Source organism: Myxine glutinosa, chromosome 9, assembly GCF_964187855.1.
Source record: "Myxine glutinosa chromosome 9, kmMyxGlut1.1, whole genome shotgun sequence".
Lineage (NCBI taxonomy): Eukaryota > Metazoa > Chordata > Myxini > Myxiniformes > Myxinidae > Myxine > Myxine glutinosa.
The window spans coordinates 146,012,231-146,031,192 of NC_136269.1; the positions used below are offsets into that span (position 1 = coordinate 146,012,231).

The window sequence follows — 18,962 nt, forward strand, 5'->3', positions numbered from 1 at the left end:
TGAAGTCAAGTCAGGTCGGATGAAGGTCTCTGCGGGACGTCCAAATGTCCTACGACACCACGGCCCACACCAGTCTTCCTGAGGACGCCCCAACTTCCACTTGGCTCATCATTGTATTCATTAATTTGCCTTTTCTGCTGCAATTCACAATGTACTCTGTGCCTCGTAAATTGATTGTCATGACGCAAGAGAGATGGAAAGAAGCAGAATTGTTCACAAACAAGATGACATACCATTTGAAATGGCAGACATATAAAAGAGAGAAGTGACAGCAAAGCTGTGCTGATCAAACGTCGCAACGTCAATCGACAGCAGAGTTGAAGCAAAACAAAAGCTGAACTCGTACGCTGTATTCGAAGCAACTCGTGAACCCATCGAGCCAAGTTCCGATTTGAATCACGCACAAAGATCTAGACTTGCGTGGCGAGCGGAGCATTGGCCGCAGCAGCGTTGCCTTTGGTGGCCGAGGACGGAAGAGTTCGTGCGTTTGGACTAACGTGGAGCGACCGGCCTCTTCGAAGTAGGCCGAGGGTGGCGGCAAGGGCGGCAGCACAGGCCGGACAACGATAGGAGCCCTGTACCTCATCTATCTTCCGTCCTGTTCTCGTAATCTTGATCCGAAAGCCACGACCGCAATCCTGGCATCGCGCCTTCCTGTTGCGCTCGTCTCGGTCGCTCTTCAGCTTTGTTTCCTGCTCGTCTCTTTGCTCCTCTGGCCCACCATTTTCTGCTTTTGAATCTCCTGCTTGCACCGTGTTGCAAGTACAGTCAAAAGAGCAGGATGTCCTTTCCTCAAGGTTAGCCGCAACATCAGGAAAGATGTTACATGGATGGCATTCCATGACCTGAAGGTCAGAGTTATTAACAGAAATATTATTCCCATTTTCCCCATATCCCTGCTCCTCTTCAAGATCATTTAACACATGTTGATGTTTGTCTTCACCTTTGCGATGGAACTTTTCTTCATGATAATCAGTTGTATCCCTCTTTATGGACTCACAGCATGCTCCAGAATCATCTTCAGCTTGACCAGGTAAGAAATTCCACTGTGAAGAATTCGAATGGTGCGACTCTCTTGAACTTTCACCCTCCGATATTTCTCCTGATTCTTCAACAAACATGGCGCCATTTTTGATCAAGGTGCTTACTTTCTGTTCAACGACACCGCTTGCCCTTTTTTCATTACATTCCACTACATCACCCTTCTGAGATATTTTGTCATCTCCAGATTTCAGGTTAGTCAAACTGCTGAGCTCTTGATCGATGACCGTGCCATTTGGCAGTTCTGCATTTGCCTTTTCCACTTCTGGCCACTTCATGCCATCACGCCAAGTTTCCTGCTCTTTGTCGTTCAGACTTCCGCCACCCGGCTCAATTCCCACCCTCGGTTTTAGCTCATCGACTTCTGAATCTTCTATTCTAGATCCTGGTAGCTGTTCCGCATTTGCCTTTTCCACTTCTGGCCACTTCATGCCATCACCCCAAGCTTCCTGCTCTTTGTCATTCAGACTCCTGTTACCTGGCTCAATCCCCACCCTCGGTTTTAGCTCATCTACTTCTGAATCTCCTATTCTAGATCCTGGTAGCTGTTCCGCATTTGCCTTTTCCACTTCTGGCCACTTCATGCCATCACGCCAAGTTTCCTGCTCTTTGTCGTGCAGACTTCTGCCATCCGGCTCAATCCCCACCCTCGGATTTAGCTCATCTACTTCTGAATCTTCTATTCTAGATCCTAGTAGCTGTTCCGCATTTGCCTTTTCCACTTCTGGCCACTTCCTGCCATCACGCCAAGTTTCCTGCTCTTTGCCGTGCAGACTTCTGCCACCTGGCTCAATCCCCACCCTCGGTTTTAGCTCATCTACTTCTGAGTCTTCTATTCTAGATCCTGGTAGCTGTTCCGCATTTGCCTTTTCCACTTCTGACCACTTCTTGCCATCACGCCAAGTTTCTTGCCCTTTGTCATTCAGACTTCTGCCACCCAGCTCAATTCCCACCCTCGCTTTTAGATCATCTACTTCTGAATCTTCTATTCCAGATCGTGGTAGCTGTTCTGCTTCTTTCATTCTCACCGAGGCTCCGATTTCTTGGCTCACATTGTCAGCTGTTTGGGGTTCCAACTCCACAAGTTTGTCTTTCTGATGTACATCGTTATCCTCCAGAGATGTCCCCTGAGATGCAGCAGAGCTGGAGCCGTGTTTCTGTCGCTGATGGCGATTACAGTTGGACCTTGTAGTGAAGCGTGCTCCACAGTGCAAACAACCATAAGGTTTTTGGCCTGTGGGGTATTGACAAGGGAAGAGGTAAGGATAGGGAACAGAAGAAAAGATGAGTGAGTGTAAGAGGATGGAGGAGAATAATAAAGGGAATAAGAGGAAAGTGGAAATGAGGGATAAGCCTACCCCTCACCCTCCTCCTTCCACATTCTTCCTTATTCTCACCCTCCCCTCACAATCCATTACTTTCCTGATAGACTTCAATACAACGTTAAAGTTACGTTAATCATCCATTTAAATGGAAACATTTCAAACTCTTGAACAATATTCAAATGTGCACACAATGGAAAACTCGTCTTTCCAAGGATTAGAGTCGGTGTGTGTCTGGGGTGAACTGACGTTTCGGTCATGAGTCCTTCTTCTAAGCAAAAGAGGACTCGCACCAGAAACTTGACCACCTTCTACCCCACGGCGTTTAGCACACCCTTTGATATTTTGTGAGAACATTTTGTTTAATTTTTTTAGCTCACCTGGAACGTAGCTAATGGAACAGTTGTCCGTCCGTCAGACCGTAACCATTTACAACTTCTTTTCCAAAACTGCTGAAGGGATTGTGACCAAACTTGGCTAAAATGATATTTGGTGTGTTGCATGCAACTCAGGTCTGTTCACTGCATTTAAAAATCGGTGTCTAACGGGGTCTACCAAGGGTCAAATTGGGTCCAGGTTTGACCCCCAAAATAGGACTTTGCTTTTTCCTCTGAAACTACACACAATTTTGATGAAACTGGACCACAACCTTCATCACGCGTGATGTACCAATGTTTGTCCACAGCATGTCCTCGTCCGAATAGTTAAAATGGCACACACTCAGTAAGATTGCTAATCAGTAAGACATGTGAGAAGTCAGGAGTTGCGACTTGATAATCTGATATGTTTGTATGTGTGAATCCATTTTTGAAGTCTGTATGGGGATGGAGGATGGTGGGCATTTTCAGGTCCAAAACGAGGCCCAACTGACATTTTGCCGTCACTTGTGTTAACTCGGCCCCTGTGGGTTCACTGTGCATCGTTAATGCTTACTGTAATTTGGTGCCACTATTCACTGGATATGCATAAAACCTTTGTAAATAGATACATTGTTCAACAAAAGTTTTGGTCGCATCAACTGTGTATTTGTTACACGAGTACACCCGCACACTACGAGAGCTGCAGAAAGGGTCAGTCCTCTTTGAGGTATATAGATTACAGTCGATCTATGGTCGGGTCTCAATAACTTTGGGTGTGTGTTCATTTACGTAGTTTCTTGTGGAGAGATCGCCAAGTTGTTTAAGCATTCGAGCAGGCACTCCATTCAAAACCGTTAAGGAACGGCTGGCTTGGCAAGCGCTAGCTAGCTGCTTGGTAAATGAGCACAATCAGGGATTCCCCCTTTCAGTTTATTATCAAACAGCAGGAGCGAGTTTAAAAAGTTCGCCACAAAATATGCCACGTTAGCGACAGAAATGGCCATGTTATTAACCTAACATTTGTGGGATATATAGAGTACTGTGGCGGACACAAAAGCCCACTGCGTGGTGACATCATTCCGCGCACCAAGTGGGCGGTGGCCACGCCCGAGGGGTAGGCGTGGCCTCATGATATACACCGGGCGCGCAGCCCGGAGCGCGCCAGTGTTACAGTGAGCTCCTGAAATAAAGACGCTTATAAGTTACCGCTTGTCCGCTTCCTCCTTGCTCGCAAGCAGCGCGCGTAACGCCGCGCTTTACTGGTGACCCCCTTGACGTTGGATCTGCCGGAGCGATCCTTCCACACGCGACGCCATTGCCATGGCCAACTTCATCAAACTTCCCGAATTTTGGGAGGCTCAGGCCGAAGTCTGGTTCGTCCAGGCCGAAGCCCAATTTCAGCTTCGGCGCCTCACCGGCGATGACACGCGCTATTGCCACGTCGTCGCCTCCCTCGGGCCCGGCACGGCCGCTCGAGTTGTGTCCGTCCTTCGCCACCCACCGGACGGCCACAAGTACGAGGCACTCAAGCGGCTACTCCTAGCCACGTTCGGCCTCACGGACGACGCACGGGCCGACCGCCTCCTGGATCTCCCCGAGCTCGGTGACACACGCCCGTCGGTCCGAATGGACCATATGCTGTCACTGTTGGGCGACGAAGCCCCCGGTTCTCTATTCCGGGCGCTTTTCCGTCGCCAACTTCCAGCGCAGGTTCGCCTCGCGTTGGCCGGGACCGGGCTAACGGAACCCCGAGCATTGGCAGCCGAGGCGGACAAGTACTTCGCCGCTTCGGACACGCGGGCGAGAGTCGGCGTGGCCGTCACGGCCCTCGTGGCTGATGCTGCTGATGCTGCTGCTGATGCTGCTGATCCACAGCATCAGCTTATACAGCATACGCAGCATGCTGATATGCAGCTCGTGACCGCCGCCACGCCCCGCCCACCGCCGCGGCGAAAACCGCCACCGCGGGGAAACCCGCCAACTCCACCGGCCTGGCGGAGCCAGCCGTGCTCCTCCAGCTCCACCACCTGGTGCTGGTTCCACGCCAAGTTCGGCCATGAAGCTCGGCAGTGTCATCCGCCATGCTCCTTCAACAGGTCGGGAAACGCCTGGGCCGGCACTCAATAGTGGCGATGAGCGCCGGCCGTTCGAGCAGCCTGCTGTTCATAACGGACACCTTCTCCGGGCGCCGTTACCTGTGCGACACGGGAGCGCAGGTGAGTGTCGTTCCCGCCGGCACGTCAGACAAGCACGCCGTGGGTGGGGGCCCCGCACTGCTTGCCGCGAACGTGACGCCCATCCGTACGTACGGAAAACGCTGCCTCTCTCTGCGGTTCGGAGGGCAGGTTTTCCGATGGACGTTCGTCACCGCCGACGTGCCCATGGCACTGCTTGGCGCAGACTTCCTGTGCGCTAATGGGCTCCTGGTCGACGTCAAGCGCAGACGTCTTGTCCAGGCCGAGACGTTCAGCTCGCTCACTTGTGCGTTGCCCAGCTCAACGAGCGGCTTGCCAAGCGGCTTGCCGAACGGTTCGGTTCCGGCCACGTTGGTCTGTACGCTTCCGGCAGCGGACGCATTCACCCGCCTCCTCGCCGGCTTCCCGGCCCTCACGCGGCCCACCTTCTCGGCGGGGGCCGTCAAGCACGGGGTGGCCCATCACATCCCCACCGTCGGGCCACCGGTCTACGCCCGGGCACGCCGCCTCGAGCCGACGAAGCTGGCGGTGGCAAAAGCGGCGTTCGCTACCCTGGAGCGACTCGGCATCGTTCGGCGCTCAGAGAGCGCTTGGGCGTCGCCGCTGCACATCGTGCCGAAGCCCGGCGGGGGATGGCGACCGTGCGGGGACTATCGCCGTCTCAATGACGCCACGACTCCCGACCGCTACCCCGTCCCCCACATTCAGGACTTTTCCGCCCGTTTGGCGGGCATGTCCTTCTTCTCGAAGGTGGACCTCATACGCGGCTACCATCAGGTCCCCGTCAGGCCGGAGGACGTCCCGAAGACGGCGGTCATCACGCCATTCGGACTCTTCGAGTTCCTGCGCATGCCCTTCGGTCTGAAGAATGCGGCTCAGGCGTTCCAGCGACTGATGGACAGCGTCCTGCGTGACTTGGATTTTGTCTACGTCTACCTGGACGATATCCTCGTCGCCAGCGCGTCCCGCGAAGAGCACCTACGCCACCTCTGCACGCTCTTCGAACGCCTGGGCCAGCATGGCCTGATTGTGAACCCCGCAAAGTGCTGGTTCGGCGCCACCATAATCTATTTTCTGGGGCACCGTGTCACCAGGCACGGAGCCGTCCCCCTGCCGGCCAAGGTGGAGGCGGTGAAGGGGTTTCCGTGCCCCCGCACGATCAGAGGGCTGCAGGAGTTCCTGGGCATGGTGAACTTTTACCATCGGTTCCTGCCCCGTATCGCCCAGCTCCTGCGCCCCCTGCACGAAGCTCTCTGAGGTAAGCCGGGCAAAGGCGACGTTACCTGGACCGAGCAGATGGACACGGCGTTCACGGGCGCGAAGCTCGCCTTGGCTAACGCCACCATGCTCGCGCACCTGGCGCCCGATGCACCGATCGCCCTCACCACCGATGCCTCGGACTACGCGGTGGGCGCGGTGCACGAGCAATGGGTGCGTGGAGCTTGGCAACCGCTGGCGTTCTTTAGCCGGCAGCTTCGCCCGCCCGAACGCCGTTACAGTACCTTCGACCGCGAGTTGCTCGGGCTTCACTTGGCGGTCAGGCACTTCCGCCATCTGCTCGAGGGCCGTGCGTTCACTGCCTTCGTCGACCACAAGCCGCTGATCTTCGCGATGGGCAAGGTCACCGAGCCGTGGTCGGCCCGGCAGCAGCATCACCTCTCGGCCGTGTCCGAGTACACGACGGACATCCAGCACGTCGCGGGGAAGGACAACCCGGTGGCGGATTGCCTTTCCCGGGCCGTCGCCCACGCAGTCCACCTCGGCATCGACTATTCCCGGATGGCAGCGGACCAGGCCGCTGACCCCGACGTCCAGGCCTTGCGGACCGCCGTCACGGGCCTCCGCGTCACCGAGGTGGCGTTCGACGGCGCGGGCGCGGCCCTCTTGTGCGACGTCTCCCTCGGGCGTCCTCGCCCCATCGTGCCCGCGGGCTGGCAGCGCCAGGTGTTTGACGCCATCCACGGCCTGTCCCACCCGGGCGCGAGGGCCTCCCAAAGGCTGATCGCCGACAAGTTCGTCTGGCATGGCCTCCAGAAGGCCGTCCGCGGCTGGGCCAGGACGTGCCTCACGTGCCAGCACGCCAAGGTGCACCGGCACACCCAGGCCCCGTTGGCCCCGTCCACGGTGCCGGAACGCCGGTTTGACCACGTCCACGTGGACCTGGTGGGACCTCTGCCCCCCTCGCGGGGTTTCACCTACGTCCTCACCATGGTGGACCGCACCACCCGGTGGCCGGAGGCCGTGCCCTTGGCGTCGACAACGGCGGCCGATGTCGCGCAGGCTTTCATCGCCACCTGGGTCGCCCGGTTCGGCGCCCCCTCAGACATCTCGTCCGACCGCGGCCCCCAGTTCACCTGGGAGCTCTGGGGGGCGGTCGCGCAGGGGCTCGGGGTCCGGCTGCACCAAACCACGGCCTACCACCCCCAGGCTAACGGCCTGTGTGAGCGATTTCACCGCTCATTGAAGGCCGCGCTCCGGGCCACCCTCCGCAACGGCGGCTGGGTCGACAGGCTCCCCTGGGTCCTGCTGGGCCTCCGGACGGCGCCCAAGGAGGACCTGCGCGCATCCGCGGTGGAGTTGGTCTTCGGGCAACCGCTGCGGGTGCCGGGCGAGTTCCTCCCCGACTCCACGGCACCATGGTCCGCGGCACAGCAGCGCTCCGCTCTGCAAGAGACCGCCCAGAGGTTCGCCGCGGTGCCAACGGCATGCCACGGGCACCCACCGATGCACGTCGCCCCGGAGCTTCGCACGGCGGAGTACGTCTTCGTCCGCCACGATGCCCACCGGACACCACTGCGGCCCCCGTACGACGGGCCTTTCCGCGTGCTGGAGACCGGGGCGAAGCACTTCACCCTGGACATCGGCGGTACTCCTGACCGCGTTTCGGTAGACCGCCTCAAGCCGGCCCACCTCGACGTGGACCATCCACCGCCAGTGGCCCGACCCCCACGTCGGGGCCGCCCCCCTGTGGGCGGACCCCCGGCACTATTCCAGCCCCGCCGCCACGCCGCCCCCCGGTCCTGCACCCATCCCAGGGGCAGCCAGGGGCATCCCACCTGGCATCCCTGCACCCCGGACGCCGCTGATCGCCAGGGGGCGCTTCGGCCGGGTCATTCGTCTGCCCCGCAAACTGGCCCTCCAGGTGCGCGGGAATTCTGGGGGGGCGCGTGTGGCGGACACAAAAGCCCACTGGCATGGTGACATCATTCCGCGCACCAAGTGGGCGGTGGCCACGCCCGAGGGGTAGGCGTGGCCTCATGATATACACCGGGCGCGCAGCCCAGAGCGCGCCAGTGTTACAGTGAGCTCCTGAAATAAAGACGCTTATAAGTTACCGCTTGTCCGCTTCCTCCTTGCTCGCAAGCAGCGCGCGTAACGCCGCGCTTTAGTACCATAGATCTTCGCTCAGTTCTGTAAGTAAACCTTACTTCACGGATGTCGGAATTCCTCCAAATGTCTTCATTTAGTGTTATAAAGAGCATTAGTGACTGTTTAAAAAGCTAAGCATACGTGTTTGCGGTTCATAATATTTTTACTTCCTGTAGAAGCCGTTGCTCCCACGGAAACGCCATTATAACTATAAGCTATTTATTCATGTTATCACTGCAGGAAAAATGCCTTGGGGGAAGTGGGACATTATTAGTATTAATATTGTTTTGTAATAACATTAACAATATGCGATTATCATTAATTTTGTTATTAAAAGCGTCTTTGGAAAAACGCCACGATAAATCTTCTTAATTGGACAAACGCCACGATAAAGCTAACTTAATACGGCTATACACCTCAACACGCAACCCATTGACGGCAATGGCGGGGAAAACCGCTCGGGGGAGAAAACTCCCTTGGGGAGGGGGGCAAATGAATGTGCTACAACCTTCATTATGTAACTCTTGGTCATCCTGTCAAGCTTGGTTAAGATTGCATAAGTAAGGACGGAATGTATTGGCGTCAAAAATTCATCAGACAGACGGACAGACACAAATGGCGTATTTTAGTGTGATTAAAACCTTATCGATAACAATATAATTCCTTCACAACATAAACTCGAATATGTCGACTCTGTTCTCGAAGACAGATATACGGTATTCTATTTGACAAAAGCTTCATTAGCTGTGAATCTTGCTTCGATCTGACTGGTGTCAAATTGTGCAGAATTTGGGGGGGGGGGGGGGGGGAGGTGGGGCCTTGAAACTATTGGGTGGGGTGAGTGCAGGTTAGATGAAGAATGATTAATTTATGGCTCTGAACAATCCTCAAGCACAGCTAATAAAGTTCATCAAATTTAGTCTTTCTTCAAAGAAGGATTTTCAGCCACCGGATCAAAGACTGCTCTCAAAAGCTGATCCAAGGGTGTGCCCGACCTGTCAAGCACAGGACCCAAAATACCCTGAAGACCCAGAGGACCCAAAAGTCCCCGAGGACCCAAAAGGCCTTGGGTTACATTCATTTAAAAATACGAGTTGGAAACTCATATTGGATAATACAGTTCAACAAGGTGCTGTGCACCAATGCACCATGTAAGGTATATATTATGTGCATGGTGTATGCAAGAGAAATTTGCAATTGTTATTAACGTACCACTGTGAGAGTAACCATGACGACGAAGGGCACTGGCTTTCGGAAACACCCTGGGACAATGAGGACAAGGAAATCCTCCTTTCTTGTCTTCACCCACTGGCTCATCTCCTGAGGTCCGCCCTTTTTTCTCTGACCCATCCTTCTTTTTCTTTTTCTGCTTCTTTTCAGACTTCGCCTTTGATGGTGAGTCTGGATTTGGTGAACGGCAATCAAATTGCACATCTTTTTTGTCCATATCATGCAAAGATGGCCCAGAACCAGAATCGGGCACAGTGAAGGCCTTAGAAGTTGGGTTGGAAACCGATGGTGGGATCTTAGATAGCAGGTGTGAAAGGTCCGCCAAAGCCTGTAGCTCTCGACCGTGCATGTTTCCACCACTATCAATGCTCCCAACACCTAATGTTTCACCCCGTGCTAATAGTGTCAAATGCATTAATGGATCTTGAGCTGTAGAGGCACATGAGGGATTCAAAGGAGGCGTCTGCGTATTGCGAGTTTCAGAGGATGAACGGGAGACCGTCGTGTGCCGTGTAGCAAGTAGTGCAAGGCAGCCCGAGGCATTTGAGTGAGGTATTATCAAATGCTCTTGTTCTCTCTTTTTGGGGAGAGATAGGTCCATGGGCTCCGTGAGTTCTTCGGGATTCCAAGCCAAGAGCGGTGAAGAACTCTTTACTGGTTCAAGCTTCAGAGGAGTTGGCCGCAGGGGTTGTGCAGTTGAACGAAGACTGGCAAATGCTGCCACAAACCTTGAGAGATCCCGTTCAACATGACTTCCTCCAAGACCATTTTGTGGAACAGAATGACCAATAGGGGAATGGCTCATGTCATCTTTCCAACCGACATGTTCCTCGAGTTTTACTACCGGCGGGGCATGACTTGGAGAAATAGCTAGCATGTTGTCCGTTGATACTGCTGGTGAAACAGGGTCTGGAGAGGATGCAGTCATAGCTGTGGCAACAGGCAATGGTGGAGGAGATACTGCCAAGACCCATCGAGATGTTTCTCCAGATTTAGCAATACTTGGGTGATGGCTCTGGATATGACGAAGACAGTTGCTCTTTGTTGAAAAGCCATTCTGACATTGACGACACTGATATGGTTTAAATCGTCCGGCCTGCCGGTTAACAACTCTTCGGCGAGACGAAGAAGGACCCAGCTCTAAAGTCTGGTTCCCCATCTCAACCAATGTGCCCTCAGATCCTATCAAGTTTTGCCAATGTTTTGGTGACTGTGCAGGAAGCTCACCATTATTCTTGGACTTTAACTCAACATTGGTCTCATTTTTGCCGTCAGTGAAAGAATGCTGAGACAGGGAAAAGGTGATAAAAGGGTGACCAACAACACCAGGTTTCTCACAGCTCTTGGGTTGTGTTTCAGATCCTGGCAAAGATAATTCTGCTGAAGCACCAGAAACTGTTTCTGCTGCCCAAGATAAAACCTCAATACAGCCATCGGTTTCAGGGTTTGGATAGGCTGGGTGGCGGCGTCGGACATGGCGCTCACAGTTTGCACGAAGCGTAAAAGCAAAGAGGCAGAGAGAACAGGCAAAAGGGCGCTCATGCCCATGCACCTCGTAAAGATGGCAAAGCAAAGCGTTACGGCTTGATGCTGAAGTATGACAAACTGAACACCGCACAAAACCCGATTTCTGTGCTTGGTGGATGTCTTCCTCGCCCTCGTCCTCCACTTCCTCCTTTGTTTTAGTCGCAGGGAAATCTTTTCCTGGAACTGGAACAACCACTTGGTCACAGCCCTCGAGGACACGGCGAAGGTTAGATGAAGGTCTCCGGACTGGCCGGTACGTAATGGGTTTTGAGGTAACTGGCTTAAACACATCTACATGTCCCTCCTCACTTTGGTTATTTTCTGTTTCTTTATCATCTGCTGAGATTACAGTTGGTTTTCTGTTTTGGGATGATTCATCAGCCGCCTCACCAGATGTCTCTACTTGGTTTTCAGACTCGGATAAGGGATGTGCTGGATGCAGAGGTGGTGGCCCAAGGAGAGGTGAGATTGGACTTACCTTTGGGCCAGGTTTTGGTTTCAGCTGAGGCATTGCACGTTGCACAAAAACATGTGAACAGAGGTTGGAAGAAGCTGACGACTGTGGATCTGAAACCAGTGGTTCGTTGCCTTTATCAATCGCCAGATCTTGTAACCCAGAAGCTGAGGGTGTTGCTAAGGCAGCAATATCGTGCACAATGATGCAGCCTTTTTGTGGTGATCGTTCCATCAGATCACCTTCAGTTCTTGCTACTAGTCCATGATTGTCACCTCGAGGAGTTGTTGCGAAGACAGTGGATGAAGGATTAAGCCTTGTGCTTGCATCTGCCCTTGGACATAAAGACAATAATCCTAAAAAGTCAGTGGCAGTTGGTGATGATGGTACAGTTGGAGAAGATGAGGCAATGGTTGGTTTCTTTGGCTGTATTGGTACAAGTGCAAGTTGGGCTAAGAAAGCACATTGAGTGATAGGTGCATCAGGATGCGCATCTAGTCCTGCAGAACAATGGTGGACACGGCAGTGAAGTGAAAGGGCAAGAGGCAGGGGAAAAGCTTTTCCACAGGTCTCGCAAACAAACCGCTGGAGCTTCCCAAAGCACCGGCGGGCATAGCGTTCACACCAGGCCTGAGCTATCACAGGGAATTTTCCACAGCTGAAGTCCACAAAACCCATATCTCGAAATCCTGATGAAACTCCAGTTTCAAAACGAAGCGTTTTGCTCACCAACCCATCACTGATAGAACCAGCTTCCCTTTTACAATCAGCAGCGTTTTCTCTGTGAGTACTGCAGGCATGCCGGAGCAGACTACGACGAGACTTGAATGTTGGACCACAAAGGCAACACCTTTGGAATGCAGGGGAAAAAGGAGAATGACAACTACATTAACCATATGATATGTGCATGCTGGTTATGAAACATTTTAGCAAATACAATCGGATCATGATGGAACAGCACAAAAGTGAGAAAGCGATAGGTCATCTATTTATTACATATGCAAAATGGCTGAATTTCACCACCACCCACCAATATATATATATATATATATATTGTTACGTTTGTGGGAATGTCAATCGTTTAGGAGTCGTGTCGTTAGGGTGTATTGCGTAGAAATGCCAGTTCAGCTGTGGATCCCCAAATAGGACATTTTCATATTTATTTTTCACAAGTTTCATTGCAATCATGTGTATAGTTTCGGAGAAGAGAGCAAATACCTACTTTGGGGAGCTCAAAGCCCCCGTAAACCCCACAAAGGGGCAGATTTTTTTCAGTGCCGTGAACATACTTTGGTTCATCACGGGTGGTGAAGGATGTGGTCAAGTTTCATCAAAATTGTATGTGTAGTTTCAGAAAAGAAAGAAAATACCTATTTTGGGGGGTCAAAACTGGATCAACTTTGACCCCAGTAAACCACCTTGACCCCGATTTTTTTTAATGCTGTGAACAAACTTTAATCACAACACAACAAATATAATTTGTGCCAAATTTGGTCGCAATCCCATCAGTGGTTTCGGAGAAGAAGTTTCAACTGTTTACGGACTAATGGATTGATGACGCGCCATTGCATAAGCTCCCCTAAACTTCGCTCCAGGTGAGCTAAAAATGAGCGTTTTTTTTTTTTTTGTGTATACAAGATCGAGGCTCGTGTAAGAGCTAATATTAATCACAAAAAAACAACCGGACACATAAAACATATAATAAAGGGAGCGGGAGACAAGATGGGGAGAGAGGGGGAAGCACACAAGTACAACAATAGAGAACAGGGACATTGGGAGATCTGTGGGAGAGGGAGGGAATGGGGGGGGGGGGGGGGGGGGAGGCATGGGAAGGCAGGTGGGGGTGGGAGAGATAAAACACATGGACACTGCTAGGACTTCCAGAAAAGAAGTTGGTATTTCAAAAACGTGGATCTGGGGTGAATTAACGGGGGTAGAAAAGATCAAGGTTTTAGATGGGTGAAGATAAGAGATGGTGGTGAACAGCTGTTTTAATGATCTGGAGGTAGGAGTGGGATTGAAGAAGGGAGTGAGGGAGTTTGTTCCAGAGGTGGGAGTAAAGAGGATTGAAAAGGTGAAGGTGAGCAGAGAGTCTTGATTTTGGCAGTTTCACCAGAAGACGGTTGCTGGCAGATCTTGTGCGACCTGAAGGAATATTTGGGGGACAGAGCACAGAGAGAGCTGGGGGAGCTAGGCCGGAGAGGAGTCGGTAGAAGACAGAAAGACAACCTACCTGCCTGCGGTGAGTGAGTGAAAGGCCCTCACAATCAGCTTCATCGCGGGAGATTCCAATGATTCTGAAAGCTTTGGTTTCAACAGTGTGAAGCCGAGCTAGGTGTGAGGCAGGAGCACCGGCCCAGAGGGGAGAGCAGTATTTCATTGAGCTGCGGATGAAAGCCTTGTATGTGGTGAGGAGCTCAGGTGTGCCAAGGAAGGACTTCGCACAACGGAGGATGCCCAGTCGGCGACTGGCTTTGGAAATGTGGTTTTCCCAGGAAAGATCATGGTAAATAGTGAGACCCAAAAGCTTGAGTGACAACTTCTGGAGAGGATTGTTGAGAAAGTAGATGGGAGGGTTTTCCCGTCAGTTTCTTCGGAGAGACATTGTAAGAGTGTCAGATTTGTCAGGATTGAAAGACATGTTCCACCTGTTTGACCAGTCTGTGATTTTGTCCAGGTCTGCAGAGAGTGAGGAGGCTGCAGACTGCCGATCTGAGGGATGAGGAATGGAGCGGCAGAGAGTGGAGTCATCAGCAAAGAGATAGACAGGATTTTCCAGAGAGTCGAAGAGATCATTGATGAAGACCAGAAAAAGCACAGGGCCCAGAACACTACCTTGGGGAACTCCAGCCTGAACAGGAAGGGGAGATGAAAGAAACCAATTCAGGGCCACACGTTGACTATGACTAGAGAGGAAGTCCGCAAGCCATGCGTGGAGATTTCCATGGATACCATTGCAGGAGAGTTTGACTTTGCTGATTAATTGGGAGCAGGCTGATTGGTCTGTAGTTGCAAGGATCTGTTTTTGCACCTTTTTGTGTAAAGCGGTGATGTTGGCTGATTTCCAAACTGATGGCAGATGACCTTGAGCAAAGGAGAGGGTGAAGAGAATAGAGAGAGGGTGTGAAAAAGCGGAAGAGCAGGATTTTAGGACCCGTGGGCTGATGCCGTCTGGTCCAGTTGCAGAATCAGAGTCGAGGTTTGCTGAAGTTCATGGTTGTTTAGATAGGAAACAATGGAATTACAAAGTAAGGAAGAAGAACACCAATGTTCATTATGGTTATAAACCCACAGGATCAAAGCAGCAGGTGATGATGGAGGGGAAAGAGTTGCGAGAACATGCCGCATACATAAATAGAGATTGAGGGACCATGAGAGAAATGGCGACAGGGATGGATCGAAACAGGAGATATGTTCAACGAGAAACAAGAGAGCCGAATGTGAGGTGATTGGTGTTCTGAGGTCTGTTATGATGAGCAGTGGTGTACTGTAGGCTGGAGAGTCATGATCATAGTTGAAAGGGCTAGTAATTGGAGTTAACGGAACCCCACACCACTGGAACCTGTGGCGCCACCTTGGACTGGACACTGAACCTGATTCGTAGCGTGGATCTTAAAGGCGAAGTTATGCCACCTGGATTGATGACAGTAATGGAGTGAGGTGCACCCAGCCTAGGGATGCAGATGTCTGTGGGTCGAGGCAAGTTCGATTGAGCAAGGGGTTATGGGCCAGTGGCGCATGTAGGTGGGAGACCCCATGCAACTGTACCCCCCTTGGAGATTAAATGCCAGGAGAGCACAGTGTTGAGGTACAGGAAAGCGCACAGTTTGGCGATGCGATTGGAGTCCTGGGGCTGCAATTCTGGAGGGCTTGGGTCACCTGTGAGGACAGCGCAGTCTGTGTGAGGCCTGGTTTATTGGGGGTCACAAACTTTAGGTATGCTACAATGTAAAGTAGGAGTTGAGTCACAGAGATTGCTACTGAGGAGAGGCAGTTTTGGATCCATTGGGGAGGTTGAACATGTCCAGAGTTGGGATAGTTGCGACAATTGGGATAGGGCTAATGATTGACCATGTAGAAAGATATTTTAGGAGGAACTCCTGCTTTCACCAAAAATAAATAAAATGGGCCGTGTAAATTGCTTTACTAGTTAGGGTTGGTGTGCCTTACCTCTCTTCTGATGCGTTGGGGAGGGGATTTTGTTCTTTGTCTCACCCCACACCCTCCAGATACGTTGAGCACCTCATGCTATTAATGTACATCCTCAATGTCACATTGAGCAATCGGATGCTGAAGCCACTGCAAGGAAGCTTCTTGGAAGCTGAGAAGAGAGCAGCACACATACTGCCAATTTACCTGTTGTCACCTGCTTCATGGCTTCCATCAAGGCATACTAGACTTTTTGGTATTGTGCCATGTCGTTGAGACCAAGGGCCATTTGCCCTGTATTTAGTTGTTGAATATTTGGAATTTGTGCCTAATTATCTCTGTAATGCATAGCAATTAGAAATGTGTTTTAGGTTAAGTAGGGGTAGAGTAGGTGACGTGGCATTCGTTCAGGGTAGATGATATGGCAGATTTGTGTCCTGTGTTTGGTACCTTCCCGCAGTGATTTTTTTTGTTATTACTGTAGTGGTTGTGAGCCGGGACGGCTCTGGAGGAGGAAAAGGGGTAGTGTTACGTTTGTGGGAATGTCAATCGTTTAGGAGTTGTGTCGTTAGGGTGTATTGCGGAGAAATGCCAGTTCAGCTGTGGATCCTCAAATAAAACCTTTTTCTATTTATTTTTCCTTTTTTTAAAGGTTTACCCCATATACACTCCCTTTACGCCATGTGATTTTGACTGTTTGTTGTGGTGCACAAAACAGCTTTGGAGACGATTCAACCCTTTTTCTTTGAAGGAAGAAAGGGTGGGAAAAGGGTAGGAAGAAGAAGAAGAAGAAGAGAGTCTCTTGGCGGCCCGGGTGGGGAAAAAAGGATCCTTGCTCGTGACGTGAACGGCTTGAGCATGTTGGTGTGAAGCGCTTGATCTCCATGAACGATATGAGGATTCAGTGTACATGAAGCAGGTGGACAAAAAGGAAAAGAGCGTATTCTGTAGAAAAAGGCGCTTCTTGGGTCTCTGTGGAAAACGCCATATGCTTCATGCTGTGATTGGGCTCGGCATGTGCTATATGAAGGACTCGACCTCGATTAACTTTCTGAGCTGAGGGATTTGTTGTGTTGCATGAAGGAGGGTGAGGAAAGGGAAAGGAAAAGGATCAAAGGTGAAAGGAATTGCAGAGCATGGTGACTGGTCCATTCACGTTTGTTCCCGCCAAGCCCCGCTCTGACGAGCGTCGATGAAACTGCTCTTCAAACAGGCCTGAACCCCATTCCATTCCCATCCTCATATCCCGTTTTATTTTAATTACCTGCGAATATTGTTTTTTTAATTTGCTTCCTTTCCCTTCCCAGCGTTAGATAGAGGGTCCGTATGTGTGATGTTGTGTCGGCCTTTCGTATCGGTTGTATGTGGCCTGTGTTAATTCAGTCTGTCATTATTAATTTATTAAGTCCGTCTTCATACTTTTACGATTGGCTGATTGTATCGTTTTGCATTCTTTGAAGTAAATTTCATTTTGTTTGATTGACATTTTTCGGATCTGGTTGCAAGCTCCCCTGAGTCGCCAGTGTGGCAGTTTAAACCCTTTGCACTAAGCCAAAAGTTCAAGCTTCCAAAAACCGCTCGGCCAGGGCCAAGGCCCGGCGGGTTGCGGATAGGACCTAGGGTCGCTGACATTAGTCACCCTATAACATACTTATTCAGGAGTGACGTTTGGGACTCTGGTCCTCAGCCCCGTCACCCGTAACAATAAATAAATATATATATATATATATATATATATATATATATATATATATATATATATATATATATATATTTATATATATATATATATAATTATATATATACTAGCGGGGTCACCCGTGGGAATCCCACGGGCATGGATGTGTGTGACATTTCGACATATTGAGTTATATGCTGCACATTCATTTTTACAAAATGGTTACTGGCAAGTCATCAGATCCAGAAATGGTGTGAATTTAGTTATTTCACATAATATGTGACCCCTCACTCCTCTCCACCTGACACTCTCCTGTCTCCACCTGACACTCTCCTGTCTCCACCTGACACTCTCCTCTCTCCACCTAGCACTCCTCTCCTCTCCAAACCCTCACATCCCTCTCCTTTCCAATCCCTCACCTCTCCAATCCCTCACACTCCTCTCCTCTGCAATCCTTCACACGCCTCTCCAATCGCGCCTCACACTCCTCTCCAATCGCGCCTCACACTCTCCAATCGCGCCTCACACTCCTCTCCAATCGTGCCTCACACTCCTCTCCAATCGTGCCTCACACTCCCCTCCAATCACTCCTCTCCAATCGTGCCTCACACTCCTCTCCAATCACGCCTCACACTCCTCTCCAATCGTGCCTCACACTCCTCTCCAATCGCGCCTCACACTCCTCTCCAATCGCGCCTCACTCGCCTCTCCAATCGGCTTTCCCCGTCTCGTTTCTCTCCTTTTTCTCCCGTCTCGTTCTTTTTCTTGCTCCAAATCGGCCCGTCGGAATCGGAAATCGGCCCGTCTCGCCCGTCGGCCCGTCGGAATCGGAAATCGGCCCGTCTTGCTTTTGTGCTTGTGCGTAAATAAATTGTGTTCATGACACCATTTCTGGTGTTGGGCTAGCGGCTAGGGTGCCGGCTTAGGATCCTGGGTTCGAATCTCGGTCGATCGCCGAATTAATGCCAGGGGGGTTGACTCAGCCTGTCATCCTTCCGAGGTCGGCTAATTGAGTACCAGTTCACTGGTAATTCCCTGTTTGTCGTTGAAGGCGGCAAAAAGGGTTGGCGTCAGGAAGGGCATCCGGCCGTAAAACATTGCTTCAAAAAGGGGACAAAAAAACAACAACTACCACGGTCCCCGAAAAGGCCAACCCCCGCTTTGCGGGGAAAAATGGCCTCTAAACGGTGGTTTTTACACCATTTCTGGATCTGATGACTTGCCAGTAACCATTTTGTAAAAATGAATGTGCAGCATCTAACTCAATATGTCGAAATGTCACACACATCCATGCCCGTGGGATTCCCACGGGTGACCCCGCAAGTTTGCATTGACGTTCGTCGATGGACTCGTTCGCCCGTCTCATTCGTTTTCTTGCTGCATCCTGTTCAAGTCTGCGTTCTTCATCGATCGTCTCATTCATTTTGGAAATAGAAGTTTCCACGCAGCGCATGAATTGTCACGATCCTCAAGAGGAATTTGTCTCGTAATCATCAAATGATAAATGGCAAGTAAATTATATTGTGGAAAATTAAAGATTTCAAATAAACCTATTTAAAGTGTATTCGCACATAACTAATTTTAAAAAACGAAGAAATATCTCTCGGTAATTTCCTGAAACATATTTTACTTCCGGCT

The 18,962-nt window shown here is 51.1% G+C and overlaps 1 protein-coding gene across 1 annotated transcript in view; it reads right to left on the bottom strand.

The window, feature by feature from the left end:
* Positions 1-306: 306 nt before the first annotated feature.
* Positions 307-18,962, bottom strand: part of LOC137434822 (uncharacterized) — a 95,892-nt gene continuing 77,236 nt past the window's right edge. Inside the window, exons 9-10 of the mRNA XM_068127949.2 lie at positions 9,499-12,347; positions 307-2,275 (exon numbers count right to left, since the gene is read on the bottom strand). Coding sequence (XP_067984050.2) covers positions 411-2,275; positions 9,499-12,347 — 4,714 coding nt within the window. The 3' untranslated portion in view covers positions 307-410. The remainder of the gene's footprint in view (positions 2,276-9,498; positions 12,348-18,962) is intronic.